Source organism: Nannospalax galili, unplaced genomic scaffold (genome assembly GCF_000622305.1).
Source record: "Nannospalax galili isolate Female #2095 unplaced genomic scaffold, S.galili_v1.0 scaffold125, whole genome shotgun sequence".
In the NCBI taxonomy this organism is placed as follows: Eukaryota; Metazoa; Chordata; class Mammalia; order Rodentia; family Spalacidae; genus Nannospalax; species Nannospalax galili.
The window spans coordinates 2,086,937-2,110,032 of NW_008354705.1; the positions used below are offsets into that span (position 1 = coordinate 2,086,937).

A 23,096-nucleotide genomic window follows, 5' to 3' on the forward strand; every position below is an offset into this window, starting at 1 on the left:
TTGGTGGCACTTACCTACATGCAGGCATAACACTCACACACATAAAATAAAAATAATAAATAAAATTTAAAAAAATAAAAATGTTTTTTAAAGCAAGTATCACTTAAGAACCTTGTAATACACCTACAAGCAGCTTCTCAGCAAAAACCCTGCAGGCCAGGACAGAGGACTGAAGGATTCAGCTAATGTGCTAAAGAAGGTGGGGATGCAGACCCGAAAAATGGGAAATGAGACTGCACCCAGAAAAGCTTTTTCAGAAATAAAGACTTTTCCCTAAACACAGCTCGAGTTGTTCATCTCCGTCAGACTGCCTTACAAGTGATGCTATGGAAAGTTCTTCAAGCAGAACTAAAAAAAAAAATGACGAGAAACATTAAATATAAAGTGGTCATGAAAATAGATACGCAGTCAAAATCAGAATCCTCTGACACTGCAATGTCAATACATGCATCCTATAACTTTAGTACGAAGGCTGCAAGGCAAAACCAGTAAAATAAAGCATGTGACATAAAAATTGTGACACTAGAAATTCAAAGTGTAAGAGCAAAGCAAATGGCTTGGGGAAATTTTGTGATCAAAGAAAGTTATTAGGGCTTGGAGAGATGACTCAGCAGTCAAGAGCATTGACTGCTCTTGCAGAGGACCCGGGTTCAGTCCCCAACACCCACATGGTGACTAACAGCTGTCTATAACACCAGTTCCAGGGGGATCTGACAGCCTCTTCTGACCTCCGCAGGCATTGCACGACATTGGTGGCACTTACCTACATGCAGGCATAACACTCACACACATAAAATAAAAAAATAAAACAAAAAAGCATAGACCAGGAAAAAAAAATGGTTGGTGTGGTACTTGGTCTTATAAGGTACTAGGTACTTCTGTCTGCTGATAGAATCCCAGACCTAGGAATGTTTTGGCATAACCTTCCATTTTCCTCTGCGGTAAGAGCCTGGTGTGAAACCCTGGGAAGCTGCACACAAGACCTTGTCCCTTCTAAAACATTCAGGAACCCTGTGGCTGACTAGTCACATCATTACGTTTTGAAGCAATGGTGTCCCCCTCTAAACTTTAAGGTATGCTTCACATTGCCATTGATGATAAATACTTGAAATCCAAGAAATTAGGTACATTAACTAAAAAAAAAAATGACGAGAAACATTAAATATAAAGTGGTCATGAAAATAGATACGCAGTCAAAATCAGAATCCTCTGACACTGCAATGTCAATACATGCATCCTATAACTTTAGTACGAAGGCTGCAAGGCAAAACCAGTAAAATAAAGCATGTGACATAAAAATTGTGACACTAGAAATTCAAAGTGTAAGAGCAAAGCAAATGGCTTGGGGAAATTTTGTGATCAAAGAAAGTTATTATCAGTTTAAAATAACCCGTTAGAACTATAAGATGTTTATTATGACTCATTTAATCAGAAAACATAAATATCTATCCTCTATCCACAAAAGTCTAAACACAGAATCATAGAATCAAAAGCAAAGACTCAAAGCATAATAGAGAAAAGTCACCTAACCATAAAGGGAACCAGCAAAAGAGGAAGGAAAGAACAAAAGATCTATGGCCATCATTACCTATTGATAAGCATTCCATGAGTTAGATTAACTCATTCAACTAAAATACATAGAGTATCTGAGTGGAGGTTTTTTAAAGTTTCAACCATCTGTTGCTCAGAGGAACCTTACCTCAGGAAGTATAAATGTAGTTTGGAATGGAAGCATGGAAAAACATATTACATACAAATGAAAACTGTGTACAGTGGAAGCGTTCCTTTTCTGAAATATTTGGGACCAGAAATGCTTGCGATTTGAAGCATTTTTGAAATTTGGGAATATTTTCATATTTCATAGACTTTACCATGTCCCTAATATGAAAACCTGAAATCCTTCAAAAAAAAAACTTTAAGAAACAATGCTTTATAAACTTCAAGTTTTGGAGCATTTCATGTTTTTGAATTTTGAATACTCAGCCTATAGTTATACAAAGCAGTCTTTAAGCTAGAATATGTAAAATGAGACAAGGGAGATCATTATACAGGGATAAATGTGTTTACTCAGAAAGAAGATACATTTGCAAACTCTGAACAATGGAGCACCTAAACATATAAAACAAATATTCTTAGATCTGAATTGGAAATAATGTAATGATGTTAATAGTAGGTGAATTCAGGACTATATTTCTAGCTATGACAATATTCTGCAGAAATAAATTCAATAAGGAAACATGAGACTTAAACATATATAGAATATTCTCTCTTATAGTTGCAGAATGCACATTCTCTAACTTGCATGGATCATTCTCCAAGATAGATCATATAGGTCACAAAACAATTTTAACAAATTCAAGACTGAAATCATATCTAATACTTTTTCTGTGCCCAGTGATATAAGCCTACAAATTAATAACACAGGGAAAATCAGAAAATTCACAAGCACATGGAAATTAAGCAGCATGCTGCAAAACAACAAATGGGCCAAGGAAGAAATTAAAGGAGAATTTTAAAATTTTTCTTGGGACCCGGGGAGAGGAGTAAGTCAATGTACTAGTTTGCTTCTTTGTTGCTGTGATGAAAACCCTGACCAAAGCAACTTGGGCACTAAAGAGTTTATTTGACTTACACTTCCAAGGCACAAGCCATCACTGAGGGAGTCTAGGCAGGAGCTCAGGGAGGAGCTGAATGAAGCAGGATCCATGGAAGACTGCTGCTTACTGGCTCATTCCATAGCTTCTGATCAGCTAGGTTTATTATGTAATTTTTTAATTGAATTTTTATAATCCATGGAACTTTGCTCTCACTAGGTATGTTCCCTGAAAGCCAAGTGGATGCAACTTAGCAGAATCATCATATGTCCTGACAGCACTCTACTCTGTGTTCCTGAAGGAACTAGATCTTGGTGGCTAGACGTTGCCCATACTCTCTGTATGTCTGAGGAAAAAGAGAGAGTTCTTTATACGTTCAACATTGGTATCTAAGTGGCTTCAGAGCTCTCAGTCTGAGATTCTTAGTCTAACAGGGAGGCGTCCACAGCCATGAGCATTCCCCTCAAAAATCATTGTTCTCGTTGTAGATTTTTAAAATTATTATTTCATTTTATACACGTGAGTGGATTGCCTGCATGCATGTAAGTGCAGCTGTGTTGTGTAATGCCTGCAGAGGTCAGAAGAGAGCATTGGATCCCCTGGAACTGGAGTTATGGACGATTGTTAGCTGCCATATGGGTGCTGGGAATTGAACCTGGGTACTCTGCAAGACAACCAGTGTTCTTAACCACTGAGCCATCTCTCCAGCCCCTATTATAAACTTTTTTTTGTGACTCAGGAAAAATATAGATTTATTGCCAGCACTATGACAGTATATTCTTGGCTTTTGTCTTTCTTGACAAGTGCCATTGGTAACCCAAATCTACAGACATGTTCTGTTTCCCTTACTTGCTGGTCATTACTTTGATTAGCCCAAGTGTTATTGCCTGTGGCTTTGTTATACATAAATACATACAATAGACATCATCACTGGTCACTTCTGACACCATTCTGCAGCTTATGTGGAAAAGGCTGTTTGATGATTTTGAAAATCATCCTGTGTCTGGGAATACTGGACACTTCCTTCTGGTCTTATTCCAGAGGCTGTCGGATCCCCTGGACTGGAGTTACAGACAGTTGTTAGCTGTCATGTGGGTGCTGGGATTCGAACCCGGGTATTCTGCAAGAACAACCACTGTTCTTAACCACTGAGCCATCTCTCCAGTCCCAACACACAGAACATTTTAATCATCTTTATAACACCTTCCCCATCAGCACCCTTCCATAGCCCCCCACACAACTGGATTTCATGCATTCTGTCATTTTTGTTAAGGCCTATCGAGTCAAGTTAGTTCATCCACTGAAGTCTAGTCAGCCTATCTAGAGCCCCTTCATTTAAGAAGATCAGCGGCTCTTCCTCACACACAGTAATCAACTGCCAATAGTTCTTCAGCTAAGACTGGGGACTGCTGCCCAATCCCACAGTTCTATGCCTGGGTTTTTATCAGCTGGAGTTTGAATGGGTCTTGTGCATTCTGATACCATTGCTGTAGGTTCATATGAGCAGGGTCCCAGGACCCTGTAAGATTCTATTTCCATATGGTCATGCACTGCCTCCGCTGGCTCTTACAGTCTTTTTGCCACCTCTTCCACAATAGTCCCTGAGCCCTGGGTGGGTGAGGTTCAATACAGGAGTTTTGTCCAAGAACCCACACTCTGCAGACTCTTATTCTCTACACTTTGGCCATTTGTGTCCTATTATGTTCATGGCCCTCTGTTGCATGAGGGAGCTTTGTTGATGAGAGTTGAGAGATGCATTAATGTTCTCTCTACCCCTTGTTCCACTCTGTTCCATGAGCCTAGGTTTCTTATCCAGCCCTGCCTAGGAATAAGACGTCCTAGAATGGGCTGGACCCTCTTCCATCAATTAACAATCAGTAAAATGCTCCACAGTCATGTCCAAAGGCCAGTTTGATCAAGAGAGTCCCCTAATTGAGACTCCCTCAGCCTCTGGGCTGTGTCAAGTTGACAGCTGGAACTAATTAGGAGAGTTGATAAGTGAGGACTGTTTCAGTCTCCAGCATCCTCATAAAAGTTGGGTACCTGTCTATAACCCCTACTGGGGGTGGCAGAGACAGGTGGGTTCCCAGAGCACATTGACCAGCCAGTCCAGCTTTAACTCTTTTTTAAAAAGGAGAAAAGACCCTACAAGTCAGATGAAAATGAGATGATACAACAGAAATACAAAGGATCACTAAGAAATGATGGATCAGGCAGTTAGGTTAAGAGCACAAACTACTCTTGCAGAGGACTAGATTCAAAGTCTAGTACCCACATGACGGCTAACAACCATCCATAACTCCAATTCCAGGGGATCTGACGCCCTCCTCCGACTTCCTCAGGCACTGCACAATATACATGCAGGTATACACTCATACACATAAAATAAAAATAAATAATAATTTTTAAATCATCATTCTAACCCTGATAAATGCATATAATTTTACCTGTTGATTTTAAAACTAATTTTCTTCATTTTGTGAATAAATACAACATAAAAGATATTGTTTATGTAGTTGCCACTTGGGTTTCTGTATGTGAAAGATGACTCTTAAGGACACCAATTGCCCTCATAACTTAAAGTTTACTCACTGTGATCTGAAGGTCACATGTCACCTAGGCTTGTAGTTGGCATAGCTAGAAAAATGAAAATGCACTAATGAAATTTATCTACAGTTCATTCATTGCCAGTTTGGCCTTACCACTTGTCACTGGAGGACACTCTAATTTGCCATGATTGATATGGACTTCATTAGCCAACAATCAGAGAGGCTGGAACAAGAAAGGCAGCCAGGACCAAACACACGGGACATCCCTTGTGCCCCAGCTGCTCTTTGCACAGATGATGAATTGAGATGGAATGATATTGCCGAGGTACAGATGGAGGAACCCAGCCACTGCCAAAACCAGAGTCACCAATCTGCCATCATGAGCAAAATGGCATCCAACGTGTGCTGCAGGCTTGGCACAAGAAAGTAATCCTTTACTTTCCCAGTCCTCCATTCTCTGGGCAAAAACTGCCCCTCTATGAGACTACAAGACACAGAGAATGGAGAAATAGTAAAGGCAACCTGTGTGTGGTTAGGAAGAGGAAGCCCACTCAGTGGGACAGGAGCTGGACTGCACATCAGCAACTTCATGTCCACTAAAATTTTACTAAAAGACAGGAATATATATATATATATACATACATACATATATACATATAAATATATATAACTCAAGAGGCAGTAATGTCTATATTGATATATAGATATAGATAGCTCTATCACTGCCCCTTGATTATAAAATGATGCCCTCCCTTTCTCTGTCTTCCTTCCTTCCTGTATTACATATGCAAGCATTCGTTACCACTTAGCATGTTCCACACAATGTCAATATCCGGCTACATTTTCAAATTTGTATTTTGTCTTTTTTCCCTTTTCTTTTTTTATAGATTGAAATACACCCTTGCTCTGATGTTTTTGTTTCATACCTCATTTGGGATTTGAGTGTTGACTGAAAGTACAAACTTTCATCAGTTTTCACTTAAAAACTTTAATTCCATTATTGTGTGTGCACGCATGTTTGTGTGTATGTTTGTGCATGCTGTGGCATACAGTGCTCTTAAAGCTAAAGATGATTTTGTTCAGCAGTTTTCAAAAGGTATTCTGGTGCTGGGGATGTAGGTCAGTTGGTAAAATACTTGCCCAACATTCACAAAGACCCGTGTTCAATGCTCTGCACTGCATAAACCCGGTGTAGTGATGCACACCTGTAATCACAACACTTGTCAGGTTGGGGCAGGAGGATCAGAAGTTCAAGGTCATCCTTGGCTAGTAGCCAGTTCAAGGCCAGCCTGGGCTACATGAGACCCTGTCTCAAAAAAAAGTATTCTGGCTCTGCTGTAGTTATAATAAATTTACGGTTAGAGTAATAACTACTGAAGTTTTTAAAACAGCATTCTATCAAAAGAATTAAACTGGCTTGTTACTATCACAATCGTCTAAACTTGTGATTTTAATGTCTTTTCTATTTTAAGTTGTTTTTATTTTCTTATCCCCATTTTTTTTCTAATGTGAATTTGGACCATCACTGTCTACTTCACACCATCCTATTAGCATATCTCCAAGGAGGAAGGTCATCGATCAGGAGAACTCCAAAAGATTCAATGGACTACAGGGACATCAGGGGCCTGATAGTCATCTCTGAGAAAGCATGAATCTTTGAGGCCATATAAGATGTTAGTCTTCATTTTTCCATTCTCATATAAAATTCAGATTGATGCTTGTTTTCTCCTTAGCGAATTTTAGCTTCTAGGAGGGAATACAAGTAGTAATAGTTGGGGCTGGAGAGATGGCTCATCATTAAATGCACTGGCTGCTTTTGCAGAGGACCCCAGGCTTGATTCCCAGCACCCACATGGCAGCTAACAATGTTCATAACTTCCATTCCAGGGGATCTGACGCCTTCTTCTGACCTCCATAGGCAATGTACAACATGGATATTTTATTTATTATTTTTATCTTATGTGTATGAATGTACACATGTGCATGTATGTAAGTGCACCCATGTCATGTAATGCCCACGGAGGTCAGAAGATTTCCCCCTGGAACAGGAGGAAGAGTTATTATCTGCCCTGTGGGTGCTGGGAACCAAACCTGGGTCCTCTGAAAGAGCAGCCAGTGCTTTGAACTGCTGAGCCATCTCTCCAGCCACGCCTTCTTCTGACCTCCATAGGCAATGTACAACATGGATATTTTATTTATTATTTTTATCTTATGTGTATGAATGTACACATGTGCATGTATGTAAGTGCACCCATGTCATGTAATGCCCACGGAGGTCAGAAGAATTCCCCCTGGAACAGGAGGAACAGTTATTATCTGCCCTGTGGGTGCTGGGAACCAAACCTGGGTCCTCTGAAAGAGCAGCCAGTGCTTTGAACTGCTGAGCCATCTCTCCAGTTCAACTGCAGGATTCTTAGGCACTAAAACATTCACATGATGTCACAGTATAATATTAAATGGTAAAGTAGAAATAGAATCATCCACCACCTTCTAGAACTGTGTCAGTTATGACTTGGCTATGGGTCACTGAGACCATCAGTGTCCTTGGCAGTCAAGGGAAGGAGCAAACACATAAATGATTTCAGTTTTGAAATTTTATACTTTCATTTCTGTTATTCAAGCATCTTCTATGATGTTATCATTTTTATCCTCCTAAGCAGATAGTCTGTAATGGCAAAACTATAAAGCTTGGGGATTCTTAAAACATTCATAAAATTTTTTCCAAAATCTATGATAGGAAGTGTGGACTTTGAGCCCAGGTGACTGGGCTGATGACCCTCGTGCTTCCTGTTTGTAGGCTTTAAAGAACTTTTATTCCTCTCCAGGAAGGCAAGGGTAATTATTCCTAGGCTAGAGATCTGAGCAGGTCACATGCGGAAGTGTCATACACCTAGCATCTAATCGGCAATGGTAATTGTTAACTTTGACTCTGTCAGTAGCCTCAGCCTTCATTTGTAGTAGTACTAGAATTTGTTAAAACTTACCTCATGCTGATTATTTTAAATGGCAGTATAGTGTGCTGGGTGCTATCAGAATACGTTTTAAATGTCACTTGTGGACTCTGACCTTAAGGAGCTTACAATCTATGTGAGGATATTATAATTTAAAGGATAGTAGCTCAAGAAACAAGAAATGAGTGCTGCAATAAAGAGAGGGACAATCAAAACATTTCAGTATGAGAGAAGCATACGTCAGGCAAAGATGATCAAAGAAGGATTGATAATGCAAGTAACAATGTATGGCGCAAGATGTATATGTAATGCTTTCTTGGACTCATTCCTCATCGTTGCAAATTACAGAGAGAGTTACTATCCAATCCTGCCACTGACCTTCTGTACTACAAACTTTCAATTTGCATTTCTATCCTGCCCTGAGCCACTTGTGAAATGATCAAATCTTACTTTCTCCAATTCTTTTGAAGAATTAAATATAAACACAAATTACTACTTAACATCTGTCTCCCTAACCAACTTGATCTCTTTATAAAGGACTGTGAATCCTCAAAAGCTATGTTGTGGAAAAGCTACTTGTCTGTCTTTAATCAAACAACCCTACCTCTTGACAGTCTTTAAATATTCCTTCCCCAGATTTTTATTGGTGAGATATCCATGTATTTCATAAAGTCAACGAGGGAATCTCTGATTGCTGAAGAGAAAATGATCCTAACTGGAGAATGCTGTTACCTGAACCCCTTACTCCGAAGGATCATCCGATTCATAGGTAAGTACTAAAGCATGCGGAACGAAGCATCTGTGTATAATTTATGAACCTTACTGAATCTGGTGGAAATGCTTAATCTAAGAAACTAAGCTATGGTAACGTCAATGCTAAGAGCAAGGACTGCTTGAGGACTTTCCACAAAGGACAGAAAATAAGCTCAATCGTGGTGCCAGGTCAAATAGGTGATCCTCGAAATAAAGTGGTGTTGGTTAAACTGTCATAGAGAAATTATTTCAACTAATTTTCTCTCTGTTCAACATTTTCCCGATATTCTTCCTGGACATATATCTTAATATTGACTGAGTTTTGACATTTGCTCTTTAGCTGCATCAGGAAAAGTGGAGGCGGGGGGCGGGGGGAAGAACATCAATAAAATGAATTTAGAAATGATCAAATTATAATTTCCTGGCAAACATTTCCTGTTTTGTAGATCTGTTATTTTGGAAATTTAACAAAGAATGGGAAATCTAATCCATGAGGTTCTTGGAAACAATGTATTTCCAAACTTGGAAAAGAAAGGTTTCTATTTGTGTAAATGACAAGGACAAAAGAAGACATGTTCTGTGTTCCTCCTTCTTACAGCTTTCATAGACATTCCTGGGGAGCTGTGCATAATGATTACAGATATGGGAATGCATATGATACAGATGGAAACATAGCAATGTTGTCTTGCAACTCCACAAAGATACCGTCTATTGATCATCTCTTCCTGTGCATGCACATATGTGTGTACATGTTTGTGTGTGTACATGTGGGGGATGCACAGGTATATGTACGTGTAGAGGCCAGAGGTTGATGGAGGGGGTCCTCATCAATAACTCTCCACTTTATTTTTTCAAGGAAGGGTCTTTTGCCGAATCTGGAGTTTACCATTTATCCAGACTGGCTGGCCAGGAAGTCCCAAGGCTCTTCCTGTGTCTATCTCCTTAAGGCTAGGATTACAGGTACACCCTGCTGTATTATTTTAAAAATGGGTGCTGGGAATCCAACTTCGGGTCCTCATGTTTGCCTGACAAGCACTTTATGGACTAAGCCATCCACTCAGGTCCCATTGATGTTTCTGAATCAAAAATATGTACAAGTGATTTCTCTGCATAACATCTTTTAATGGGTTCCTAATATTCCCCCCACCCTCTCTCCCTTTGTGTGTGTGTATATGTATGTTATGTGAGCACATGCTTGTGCCAGCAGCCTATGAGCCCCAGTAACCTTCCTTCCTCCACTCCCACAGCACTGGGGTTAGGTAACTTTAGCCACGCCATTTTTACACAGGTGCTGGGGATTCAAAGTTAGGAGCTCATACTTGTACAGCAAGCACTCTTACCACTAACCCCTCACCCAAACCTGTTTCTTCATATTCTTAACAGAGCCCACAGGGCCCTTCATGAGCTGAGATGCTCTCAAATCTCCAGTCTCGTTTACCACTGGCTAAATTGTTTTCTTGACCTTCAAAGAGACTGTAGCCGCCCATCTGAATTCCTGATCCTGTTGTGTTGCTCCTGTCTTAAGTATCCCTCTACGCTTTTAGCGTAAAATCTGTCCACATCCTTCAAGAGATGCTGAAGCATTACTTGTTTACATCCAGACAACTATGTTGTCTTCTAGACCTCACCATCTTTTATAGGCACTCACCATATTTGTACACTTACTTTTCCATTACTCCTAAAGATGTCTTATCCTTAGAGGGCAGAGACTTTATATAAACAGCATATTGCAAAGTTCCTATGACTCATATTTTGAATAAATGTAAGGCTTGGAAGGTCTTTTTTATTTTGTTTTTTGGTTGAGTGAAGAGCAAAGATAAAATTTGTTAAATAATAGATTTGCCTAAAACTAATTTCACAGAGGCTGATTCTTAAATCTTCCTTTACTTTCTTTATAATGACACTGATTACCAATCCAGTTTAGTCTAGAACATTATTGTACATAAATAAGCCAGTTTGTAAGAAAGATCTGAAGACGTCTCTTCTGCCTTTTAATATAACAGCATTAGAAACAGGAGAGTGATGAAGTCTATTTATCTTGAGAAAGGTAATTTATTATTTCAGAGTATCTAAATTATTTTGTTTAGAAAAGGAAGAAAATGTTTTAGTTGGAATAAAGACATTTTAAGTGATGTTTCCTTTCATGAAAATTAAAGTAAAATAAGGTAGTTATCAAAACATATTGGAAACATTATTGTAAAGAGTTTAGTAGTCTTTTTTTCTAGCCCAGTAGTCACTAATATATGTGTTATACAACTGGCATTGGAAAATGACAACTGTTCAGAGGACTGTTCTGACTGAGCTGAAAATGGCGCAATCCCATTGCAGTTTATGTGATTGCTTGTGAGGGCATTATGAACAGTATTTCCTAACAAATAAAATCAGCTTTATATTATAGAAAAAGGCCAGTGGATTAGCAAATATTTGGAAAGAAATGTACTTTATAACACCAAGGATAAGAAAAAAAATGGTATTCTGGTAGGAGTAAGCTAAAATGCTCCCCCACCCCTTTTTTTAGATAGGGTCTCCCTGTAGCCCCAGCTGTCCTAGAACTCACTATGTAGACCAGGCTGGCCTTGAACTCACAGAGATCTGCCTGCCTCTGCCTCCTAAGTGCTGGGATCAAAGGCATGTGCCACCACACCTGGCAAAATGCCCTTTCTGTATTATAATTTCACAGCGTATTTCAGTAGCCTTAAAAATACATGCCCTTTTAAATGCAAAATTCCATGTCAAATAATTTATTCTAGAAAATAAAGATATAGGTTAATTTTATGCACTGAAATTATTTTGTTATATAAAAATTAAATTATCTAATGAAATTATTTTTAAATCACTTTTATTTATTTTTATTTTATGTGTATGAGTGTTTTGCCTGTACCATGTGCAATCCCTCAGAGGCCAGAAGAAGGTGTCCAATTCCCTGGAACTGGAATTACAGTGTTAGCTGCCATGTGGGTACTGGGAACCAAACCTGAGAACTCCATACAAACAGCCAGTCTCTTAACCACTGATCCCCTAATAACATTTTTAAGATGATAACACTGGGGCTGGAGACATGTCTTAATGGTTAAGACTGCATACTGCTTTTCAAGAGGACTCAAGTTAATTCCCAGCATCCAAGTCTGGTGACTTAAAATCACCTGTAACTCCAGCTCTAGAGAATCAAATGCCTCTGACTTCTCAGACCACCTGCACTCATGTGCACATCCCTCTCCTCCACACACAGGTACATATAACAAAAAATAAAATAGTTTTAAAAGTTTTATTTTTTATTTTATGTATATGTGTATTTTCTGAATGTATGTAAGTGTACCTGTGTAGTGCACTGTCCTTGGTAGAGGTCAGTAGAAGGCATTGGATTCCCCTGGAACTGGAGTTACAGACAGTTGTTAGCAGCCATGTGGGTTCTGGGAATTGAACCGGGTTCTCTGCAAGAGCAGCCAGTCCTCTTAACCACTGAGCCATCTCTCCAGCCCCAAAATATTTTTTTAAAGACAATAATGCTGTAACTTAGTTTATAGCTTGAAAATGGTACTAAGAATTCTTGATGTAGATAAAATATTTGTGATATAATGCTATGTGAAATATTCAAAAATGTTATATATTTTGAAATTTTTTATTTTTTATTTTTATTTTATGTGTATGCGTGTATTGCCTGCATGTAGGTAAGTGCACCCACGTCATGCAATGCCCGCGGAAGACGGAAGAGGCTGTCAGATCCCGTGGAACTGGAGTTATGGACAGTTGTTAGCTACCATGTGGGTGCTGGGATTTGAACCTGGGTCTTTTGCAAGAACAACCAGTGTTCTTAATGGCTGAGCCATCCCTCCAGCCCCCCAAAATGTTAGATATTTCTAAATATAAAATGGATATATGCAAGGCATGGGGGCAAACACCTGTAATTTTAGCACTGATGGGTGGGCTTAAGGATGAAGTAGGAAGATTGAGAATTCAAGTGCATCCCAGGCTACATTGTAGGACCATGTCTCAAAAAACATGTATTATGTGAGTATGTATTGTGTTCGTGTTTCCTCCCATAAAGAATGAATGGGTTAATCTGAAAGTTGACTATTGTCCTTCTGAACAATAGGATAATAAGTGAATTCTTTTGCTGTCTGCTGTTCTGTAATTTCAATGAATTTAATCATGAATGTTGTAATTTAAAATCAGAATTAAGAATTTAAAGATTTAAAAGAAAAAAGATCTAAAAGGAAAAAGGTTAGTGGCAAATACGGGCTAAGGACTCTCCAGAAGGTGGTCTAGTGCGCGATTCTCAACAGAGAGAGTTGGAAGTGCCCTGCTCTGTGTCTTCTGTATTCTGCACAGCCTAGGCTAGACTGGGTAGCCCTGGCCTGCCACACAGAGCCTAATTAAATTTAAAGTGAGAAAACAGCAAAGAGAAACATTCAGATTGAAACATCCCCTTTAACAAATTCTAGGTATGTTGACCAAGGCAAAGGACATGAAATTTTGATCTGAATACTCAGCAATAAGTTTTTTCCCAAGATTCTTAGTATTAAAAAAATGAGACTCTTAATTGGTTAACCAGGTGCCAGTGGACGAACCTACACCGAAGGGCATTTGGGAACAAACCTGACTCTATAGGCCTAAATAAATAAATAAACAGTATGCATACAGAAATTCAGTGGGGTGTTTGTAACAGGGTGCAGATATGGCAAAGAATCTAAATATGATCAAGATATAGTATATGAAATTCACAAGAATTCAATTAAAAATCAATTTTAAAAAGGATGCCTGGTTTCCCACATTTAAATGTAAATCCTCAAAGCTAAATTCATTATTCCTTTTCTGAACTGTTGTGTTTACACAGTGTGAGAATGGAAGAAAAGAACTGTTTGAATGGACAAATTGGGCAGTTCATAAAAAAAAAAAACACAATTAGTCAAGTAGTGGTGGTGGCCCAGGTCTACGGTTTTAGTGCCCAGGAAGCAGAGGCAGGAGGATCGTGGATTTGAGGCCAGCCTAGGCTACGCAGTGAGGTTCTGCCTCAAAAAGAAAGTAAAATAGGAACTGGAGAGATGGCTCAGCAGTTAAGAGCACTGACTGTTCTTGCAAAAGACCCAGGTTGGGTTCCTAGCACCCACATGATGGCTAACAACACTGATGCCCACTTCTAGCATCCATGGGTGTTGCACCCACTTATATACAGGAAAGCACTCATAGACATTAGACTTAAAAATAAATAAATTCAAGTAAAATATAAGAAACAACAACAAAAGCCCACAAATGTGGTTGGATTAGTAACACGTAGACGTCTTGTTTTTCCCTCTGTTTCTTTTTTCTCACTTGTAATGGCACAGGCATTTCCATTGCAAGGCAGCAATAATCCACAGCTTTAAGTTCTCAAGGAAGATAAAACCCTTGGCATCCTTTCCAGCAGCAAAGACTTGAATAAGGATGTCTCACATCTCCCCCAAATAGATGAAGATTTCAGTTAGACTCTATTCACTCAAGTACACTTCAGTAGACCTATTCTTATTAAATGATTTATTTTTTTTACTTAACACAAAGAAGTAAATAGAAACCAATAAACTTTGACTTGGTTTGGGGGTTGCTACATAAAAGGGAAACTAAATTAGTTTTCCCTTCCTGAATAGTTACCTTCTTTGGAGGTTACTGTATTTAAAAAACAAAAACTATATACATACTAACAGTAGACTGTCTATTAACACCTAAAACAGCCTATCATTCAGAAACTATTTATTATGGACTTTTCATTGGGGATCACATAGCTGTTCCATTATAACATCTAATAAAATTTTAATTAAATATTAAGCAAGTCTTTCACTATTAACATCAAGTCCAAGGATTAGGAATACTGGACTTGAATGGCATAGAATAGAAAGTGCCACAGTAAACAGTTAATGAATGTAACAGTAATTAATTGCCATAAATTAAGTGTGAGCTAAATGAAGCATGAATATTTTAAATGTGCTTTCAAAGGTCACGGTGTTTTATGGTTGTAAGAATTGATGCCAAGAGACAAGCTTAATGTTAGCCTTTTTGAGAACTAGGATATCCATCTCGATCTTAAAAGTCATTTAAATGTACTTGTTCTGGAAATAGATTTCATTCAGACATTTTACTTCTATTTACATTATGTATAATTAAAATATGGGGGGTAGTCATGCTCATTCAACTGATAATTTATTGAGCACCTACTGTATCCTAGGCATTGATTAAGTTGGGGAGGGCCTATTACTCAACAAGACAGAAAAAGAAAGTTGCTCTGGTTAAGTTTATATTCTAATTGGGAAATCAGGCATTAAACAATATAAATAAATCATAATTTTTGTTAGGACATACATGCTACAGAGAAAAATAAGTGGAGGATGAGGGGTTTATGCCAGCAGATATGCAAATCTCAAGGCAGAGAGGAAACTGCCATGCAGTAAGAATTGTCTAGAGTTGATGGTGACTTGATAGAAAGGTAAAACCATCAAGACAGGAAAAATCGCAGTGAACAGAGTGCCCAGGGAATGAGGCCAGCAACCTGTGCTGACCGATAAAGTCAATCTACCTAGGAAGCCTAAAACTAATTCACAGCATCTAGGCATCTGACTTTGCTTGTGAGCCATGAGTCTAAACCATGAAAGAAAAATGTCAAGAGCAAGGCTTACAAACAGAGAGAGATGTTCTTAGAACTCAGAGGCAGGAATCAGAGGTGAGGCTCCTTATATGGTGATCAGAAAGAGTCAGGATGAATGTTAGCGTTTTTAAAAGAAATGGAACCCCAGATTTTTGACCCAATGAGCAGCCAAGTCACTAAAATGCTTGTGCTTCCTACTAGACACGTATGGTATTTCTTGACTATGAATGTGATTCAAGAATATGGGGGTGGGGGTGGGGGTGGAGTTGAAGAGATGGCTCAGCAGTGAGCACTGGCTGCTTTTGCAGAGGACCCAGGTTCAGTTCCCAGCACCCATATGGCTGCTAACAGCCATCTGTAACTCTAGTTCCAGGGGATCCAACACCCTCTTCTGACCTCTGTGAGCACTGCATGCACATGGTACAGTTACATTCATGCAGGCAATACACTCATGCACATAAAATAAAAACAGTAAATAAAATATTTTTTTTAGAAAAGAGTAATGAGTACCAGGGAATAGAGGTATACTGATGCTGACAGGCTCTGCCAGGGACCAGTCTCTGCTCAGAACTCAGGAAGTTGTCATGGGTTGATTTTTGTTGCCCTGCTCAGTTCAGAATATGAATATTCTCCTTTGAATGTCATCTTCAGAGTCTACATTATTATAGACCTGGACAGACTCTTAACCCAGAATAGAGGCTTCTCCCAATTATTGGAAGGAAAGTTATGAAGTCATGAGACCAGTGATCCTTCTCCGAGGATACTACCCAGTAGCAGTGTCTACGGGCTGGACTCAAATAAAAGGACTCATCAAGCAGAGAAACGCTTTCTGTAGTGCTTTGCAGGTTAGCCAGGGCAAATTCACAACACTTCGGTGAACTTAACTGCTATAAAGCATTGTTCCTCGCCCTCAGCACTACTGACATTTTAGGCCAAGGTTATACTTTTGTTTCTGTTGCTATGATAAAATATCCTGATGAAAACCGCCCTATGGGTGCTCACAATTCCATTTTTATGGGGAAGTCAAGGCAGCAAACTGGAAGAAGCTGGTCACATCCACAGTCGAGAGGAGAGAGAAATGAATGCACACGCGTTTCATGCTCTGCTGGCTTTTTCCCACAGTTCAGGGCCCCGAACCAGAAATGGTGCCACCAACTTTGAGGCTGGACCTCCCATATCAGTTAAATCATTCAAGACAAATCCCCATAGACACGTCCACAGGCCAACCTGATCTAGGCAATCCCCTTAAGACTGTCTTTCTGGATGATTGTAAGTTGTGTTGACAAAACTAACCATCATAGCCAGATAGTTATTTTTTTGTGTGGGGGAGCGTTCGGACCTGTGTTCATTGTCAGATATTTAGCATCGTCCTTGACCTCTACCAATCAGGTGTTGTACCATCCTTTCCTGTACTAGTGTCCATCCAAAAGGCCTCCCAATCCTGCAAAGTATCCCCTAGGGAACAGGATCACACTCATTTGAGAACTACTTCAGTAAATGTTTAAGAAAGCAAGTGTATTTTAAAGACTTTAAATTTTTTATGACTACTTTTGCTATGTAAGATATTTCATAACAAAATTTAGTCATAGTGACTCACAGAAGTACTATTTAAACATCTGCAGTGGCTCCCAGCAGTTAGTAAAGGACAGTGTCAAAGCTTTCTACAGTAATAATAATAATAAATGTGTGTTTGGGAAACTGCTTAAATTATGGCATTAGAACATAATGAAAATGCTTAGGAAATGCATCACCCAGAGAGCAGCAGCAGATCTGTATCACCACGGGGCTGGCAGCTGCCCAGAAGCATGATGCTGATCTAAGGGTGGGAAAGGAAGTGGATTACGATCATCAGTATCAGATTTTTAAAATTATAAACAGAAGCTCTCAGGCTTTTCTCTCTCTGTTTCCAGATTCCCTGGTAGATACACTTCTCTGTCTGCATTTAGTTTGTAACATGTGCTTACTTTCTGGATTTATTTACATCCACATACTCCACCTACTTTGTTTTAAATTATCCCTGCCTCCGGATAACTTTTAGGATTTTATTTCCATTATTAATCAGCATTTGGATCCACACTGGCTCAGAGGACGAAGACTCAGCTCCTCAGAATCTAGCAGGGATAAAAGAGGGGGCAGACACTTAGAGAGGAAGCACCCAGGAGCTTCCCTCCAGGGCGGGGAGGCAGAAGGCATTCTTACTGAAACAAAACAATTTATTCAGAAATCGTGTCATTTTATGTTTGAGGGAGATAGAAGCCTATTTGTTAGTTTGGCCTTTCATTTGCAAAAATATTTAGTGTCTTTTTAAAATTTTTTTTTATTTTTTGGGGTCTTTTTGAGTATTACCCATCACCGTTTTTGGGTGATTATCATCACTTATCATGATCAGTAGTTACAAGAATGACAAATGTAGGGCATTGAAAAATACCAGTTTATTCTATTATAAAATATGCTTTATAAATAATTAGGATGAATTGCACATGGTACTGAATATTTGTCTTAGCTTTTTGGAACTGCGGGTTTCTTATCTCTGACCAGATTTTAGAAAGAATTTAATAATTTGTAACTAGTTCTTTTAGTTAATAGCAATATCGATCTAGAACTTATAACTTACTAATTATTTTTATAACCTTTGATGCTTTGAATGACAGCTGTATAATATGGAGATGATTTAAAACCTATTTTAGAAGGAAGAGCAAAGTAACAAGTATATTTTCTGGAGCTACGCTTTGAAGCTAGAAACCATGGAACACTTGAAATCAGTGAGAAAAAACTGGAATTTTGTAAGATTCAGAGACAACATAGTAAAAGAAAAATATCCTAGCATCTGTCACCCAAATCCACAGCCAGGGTACATGGAATATCCCCTATCAGGGTGATGGTGGCAATCCTAGCTATTAGAAAATTTCACAATTGTCACAGATTTTCAGACAACTTAAATAAGCAATCTGAAATCTGTGCAGTAATCTTGCTTTGGAAAAAGAACTCATACAATCCCCAGCAAATCCCCAGGGTGCTGTAGTGAGATGCTGCCTTGAGACCCTTCTCAAGGGGAGATGTTGTCTGAGTTTGACCTGCATATTTCCATCTCTGGGATACTACAGGCACTCCCCTGCACTGGTTTGGAGGAAGCTGCTTTGAAGATCCAACTTGGCCCAGCAATGTGACTGTGACCTAAGTCTGTTGGTTGGCCACACTGTAAGGGAGAGGTATCATGATACAAGAGAACAGAGGTGGTCACCCCCCTTGAGGACTAGGACATCAGGAAGCTTGCCCTCTGAGACCAGTGGTAGATCCAGCTATGTGTGTCTCTCTGTGCTATCAGGCCTAGATATGCCACAAAGTATCATAGTTCTTACTACTGGTTCTCCTCCATGGGACATCTAAGCCGGCATCAGACTAGTCAGAACACAAATGCTTCAGGCTATTCACGGCTGATACACCAATGCCAAAGACCCATGCTAGTTGCAGTGCGAACATCAACCCCACGTAAGGAAGCCTCTATTACTCACTAAAGACTACCACTCCCAGTGTAGGAATAGCCACACGGTAAGCACCCCACACTCATCACACTTGCCTGAATTTCTAGAACATCCCTACTCTTGCATGGCCTACAGAGATAGAGGCTCTGACTCCCACATGGTATGCATTGTGCTGATCCTCATCAATCCCAGTTCAAAGAAGCTACAATGAAAATGTGTCATGTTGCCCAGCTAGAAATAAAGCCAACATCAGGTAGCAACACCCATCCCCAAGTCACAGCTATAGAAAAAGTACCTAAGCAGACCACCTCAAAAAGTGATAGAGATTTCTAATTCACTAGGTAAACACATCTCACTTAAGATCATAAGAAATATGAGAAAAGGTAATCATATACCCCTCAAATAACACAGTAACTATAGCATCAGGTTCCAGAGAAGTCAAAATGGATGAAATATTTGATAATGAATTTTAAAAACTAATTACTAAAAATTAACTGCATGAGAGCTAAGAGAATACAGATAAAACAGTTAAAAGAAATTAGAGAAACAACTCAAGATATGAATGGGAACTATAGCAAAGGGCTAGGGATTTTGAAACATAACAGAACTCTCAGAAAAAAGCCCAATAAGTTAAATACAAATTCAAACGGAAGCCTCAGCGGGCTTGATAAAACAAGAAAGAATACTTGAACTTAGGCCGGGCATGGTGACATGGGCCTTTAATCCCAGCCCTCAGGAGGCAGAGGCAGGTGGGTCTCTGTGAGATCGAGGCATCCCTGGTTCACATCGTGACTTCCATGTGGGCTGTGACCAGGGAGACCCTGTCAAAAAACAATCAATGTAAAGACAAAAAAAAAAAAAAAAAAAAAAAAAAAAAAAACAAATGAACTTGAAGATAGATATTTGAAATATCGAATTCAGACCAAAAAAGGAAGAGAAAGAGAACGAAGATCTCTCTCAAGGTCTCTGGAACGTTAAATGGGGGCACAGGGGGCAGGTGTTTGAAGTCAAACAACAACCTCTGGATTTGGGCCTCACTCTCTACCTTGTTTGAGACAGTCTCCTTTGTTTTTCTTTGTTTGGGTTTTTGTTTTGTTTTGTTTTCCTGATACCCATGCCAGACTATTTTGTCTGCATTTTTCCATGGATTCGCCTGCCCCCATCTTCCATCTTGCCAAAGGAGGACAGGGATTTCAGACAGGTACTGCCATAGCTCTATGTGGGTTCTAGGTATTCGAACTCACGTCCGCACACTTGCACAACATGAGCTTCACCTCCCCAGCCTTAGTTCTTTAATTGCCTCTTTCATTGCACCATCTTACTATACAGAGACAGAAGAACAATCTCTTTTAACAGTTTTTGATAAGACATTGAGAATGAACTATTCTGAGGAAGGTGTGGGGAAGCCACGGGTAGCAGCATCTACAGTCCAGACCAAAACACTCCCCAGAATGCATTTGGGACCTTCCTTGCTAGCAGCGTCACTTCGTCTCCTTCTAACACAGAGGTGGAGGATAGGCTATCTAATCCCAAATGGCCCCACCCTAAACACATACACACATAAGCACTACTAAATGGACTCAGTGTGTGTGTGTGTGTGTGTGTGTGTGTGTATTTACTTATAAATATATGTATGTATATGCAGCAATAATAAAGAAAAGGGCAAAAATTGAGAGTAAGTGAGAGGGACATGGGAGGAGAATGGGGTGGGAGAAATGAGACAAATCCAGTACTCATGTATGAAATTCTCAAACAATAAAAAAATAAACATAGAGGCAGAGCACACTATCACCAAGTTACCCCAAAGACTTTTCTATCTCTTTTTCACTTTCCTTTTAAAAAAGTTCTACATCACATTCTCTGCACTGGAAAATGTGTCAGAGAGGCGCTTTCATGTGCCCACGTGTTAATATTTAAAGTGACAACCTTTGTGACATCTCAGAATGCGAAATGGGAACATTTCTAAAATGTGCATGTCTAAGTAGAAACCATCAGTATTTCCCAGGTTCACTGTAGCTCCCAAATTCTGTGTGCTTTCAGAAGTCCTACTAAGTAGTCTTTCCTTTGGATTGCCATACTCCAGTGTAAACACTTTCCCATTCTTACTGCGTCAAAACTGAAGGATGCTCCGAGAGGCTGTGGATGGAGCTCAGATGTAGTGTATACCCAGCATGCACAAGACCCTGGGTTTGATCCGTAGCACCAGTAAAAACTATTCTCTCATTCCCAAGATCCAAGAGATGCTTCTAGAGTCCTAGTTTTCAATTATTTTCTTTATTTCCTAGATGTCCAGCACCAAGATGGCTTTTGTGATGCTTATAAGGAACATATATGATTGCTATAACTTATGCATGAAACAGTTTGATGTCAATACAGGAGCAGATGTGAGAGGCATCAACATGAATGAGAAAATGTGGACACGTTGCTATGCTCATCCCACTCTTTCACCTGTTATCGCCCCTAAAGTTTCCTGGATCATTCATTTACTGATGCTAGAATTATCTATTAAATGTTTACTATGATTTATTATGGGAACATTTACTATGTTCCCAGTTTGATGCGAAAATAAGAGCATCCTCTACCCTTGTTAAAGCTTATATGCTTTGCAGTTGTAGTGGGAGCAATGGACATTAACAAGCAAATGCTACAAATGTAAAATTATTGCTAGAACAAAGATTATGAAAATAACCATTAAGGCATCATAGTAGCATTTTTCTAAGACTCCATGCCATATGTGATTGTTCATCTTTACATGTTCACTCTTATTAAGTGGAATAAGATCTGCATGCACTGAGGGTTCACCATCAGACAGAAGTGGGATTTCTTGTTGGCCCCTCTTCAGGGCCACAGCTTGAGGGTAGGTTGCTTCTTGTATCCCTAAGCTCAACCCCCAGTCAGCAGATTTTCTGCTAGATCCCCTCAGCCATGGGAAACTGAAATGTTTTCTGACCTTACTGTGAGGCTTTCTGGTATTCCACAGAGATGGCTATGGGTCTGCTCCTCTCCAATGCAAGGTGTCCTTGCCTAAGTCCCTGCCACTTCCTGCCTGGTTTCTCTTCAAGAGTGTCTCTAAATATATTTAGAGAGTCCCTGAGATAGCCCACAGGCAATTCAAAGAACCAAATTCTGATGGAAAGAGAATTATCTTATTGGCTGAGCAGTCTAAATCCTATCTGAGTCAAGACAGGCAGCCAGGGAGAGAGGAAATTTCTCTCCAGATTTTCTTTTATTAATATTTTATTTATTATTTTATATGTATGAGTATATTGCCTGAATGTATGTGAGTGCACCCGTGTCATGCAATGCCACGGAGGTCAGAAGAGGGCTTCAGATTCCCCTGAACTGGAGTTAAAGATGGTTCGTAGCCACCATGTGGGTGCTAGGAATCAAATCAAACACTAAAGAACATAAGGTTAGTTAATAATCAAATAGAGAAAAGGAAAAAGACGTTTAGTATAAGCATCTCTGTCCCTCAACATGACTCCCAAGAGGGATGATATCTTACCATGATCATGCAGTTTGTTTGCTGCCAGTAAGGTAGATGTTTGATTCAGGAGTAGTTAGACCTACTCTGCATGTATGTAAGTATACCTGAGTCATGCAATGCCCACAGAAGTCAGAAGAGGATATCTGATCCCTTAGAACTGGAGCTATGGACAGATGTTTGTTGTAATTTGTGTACTGGGAATCAAATCTAGGTCCTCTGCAAGAGGAGTCAATGCTCTTAACCACTGAGCCATCTCTCCAGCCCCTCTCTCCAGATTTTCTAATGGTCTTGCTCTTCTGAGGGGACACTTGAAGCTTGTATGAGATGAAGCTGTGTGTGTGTGTGTGTGTGTGTGTGTGTGTGCGCGTGTCTCTGTGTGTGTCTGTCTGTGTGTGTCTGTGTGTATGTGTCTGTGTGTGTGTCTGTGTGTGTGTGTCTGTGTGTCTATATGTCTGTGTGTCTGTGCCTGTGTGTCTATGTGTGTGTGTTTGTGTGTGTGTGTGTGTGTGTGTGCGTGTGTGTGTGGCAAAAACAGAGAAAAAAGAAGGAGACAAGGAGAAACAGAGACAAGAAAATATCTAACCAACTCCCTGTCTAGGTTACTATGAGTAGAAACCCCTCATGAAGGCTCTCTCTGGGTTGGCATCAGGTCTAGCTCTCAGTGTTG

General features: G+C 39.5%; 1 protein-coding gene across 3 annotated transcripts in view; it reads left to right on the forward strand.

The window, feature by feature from the left end:
- The window catches only part of Plppr1 (phospholipid phosphatase related 1), a 301,822-nt gene that overhangs the window by 257,459 nt on the left and 21,267 nt on the right, over positions 1 to 23,096 (forward strand). For all 3 annotated transcript variants that reach the window (XM_008851906.2, XM_029555427.1, XM_029555428.1), the window contains one exon: positions 8,731 to 8,863. In XM_008851906.2, the coding sequence (XP_008850128.1) occupies positions 8,731 to 8,863 (133 nt within the window). The remainder of the gene's footprint in view (positions 1 to 8,730; positions 8,864 to 23,096) is intronic.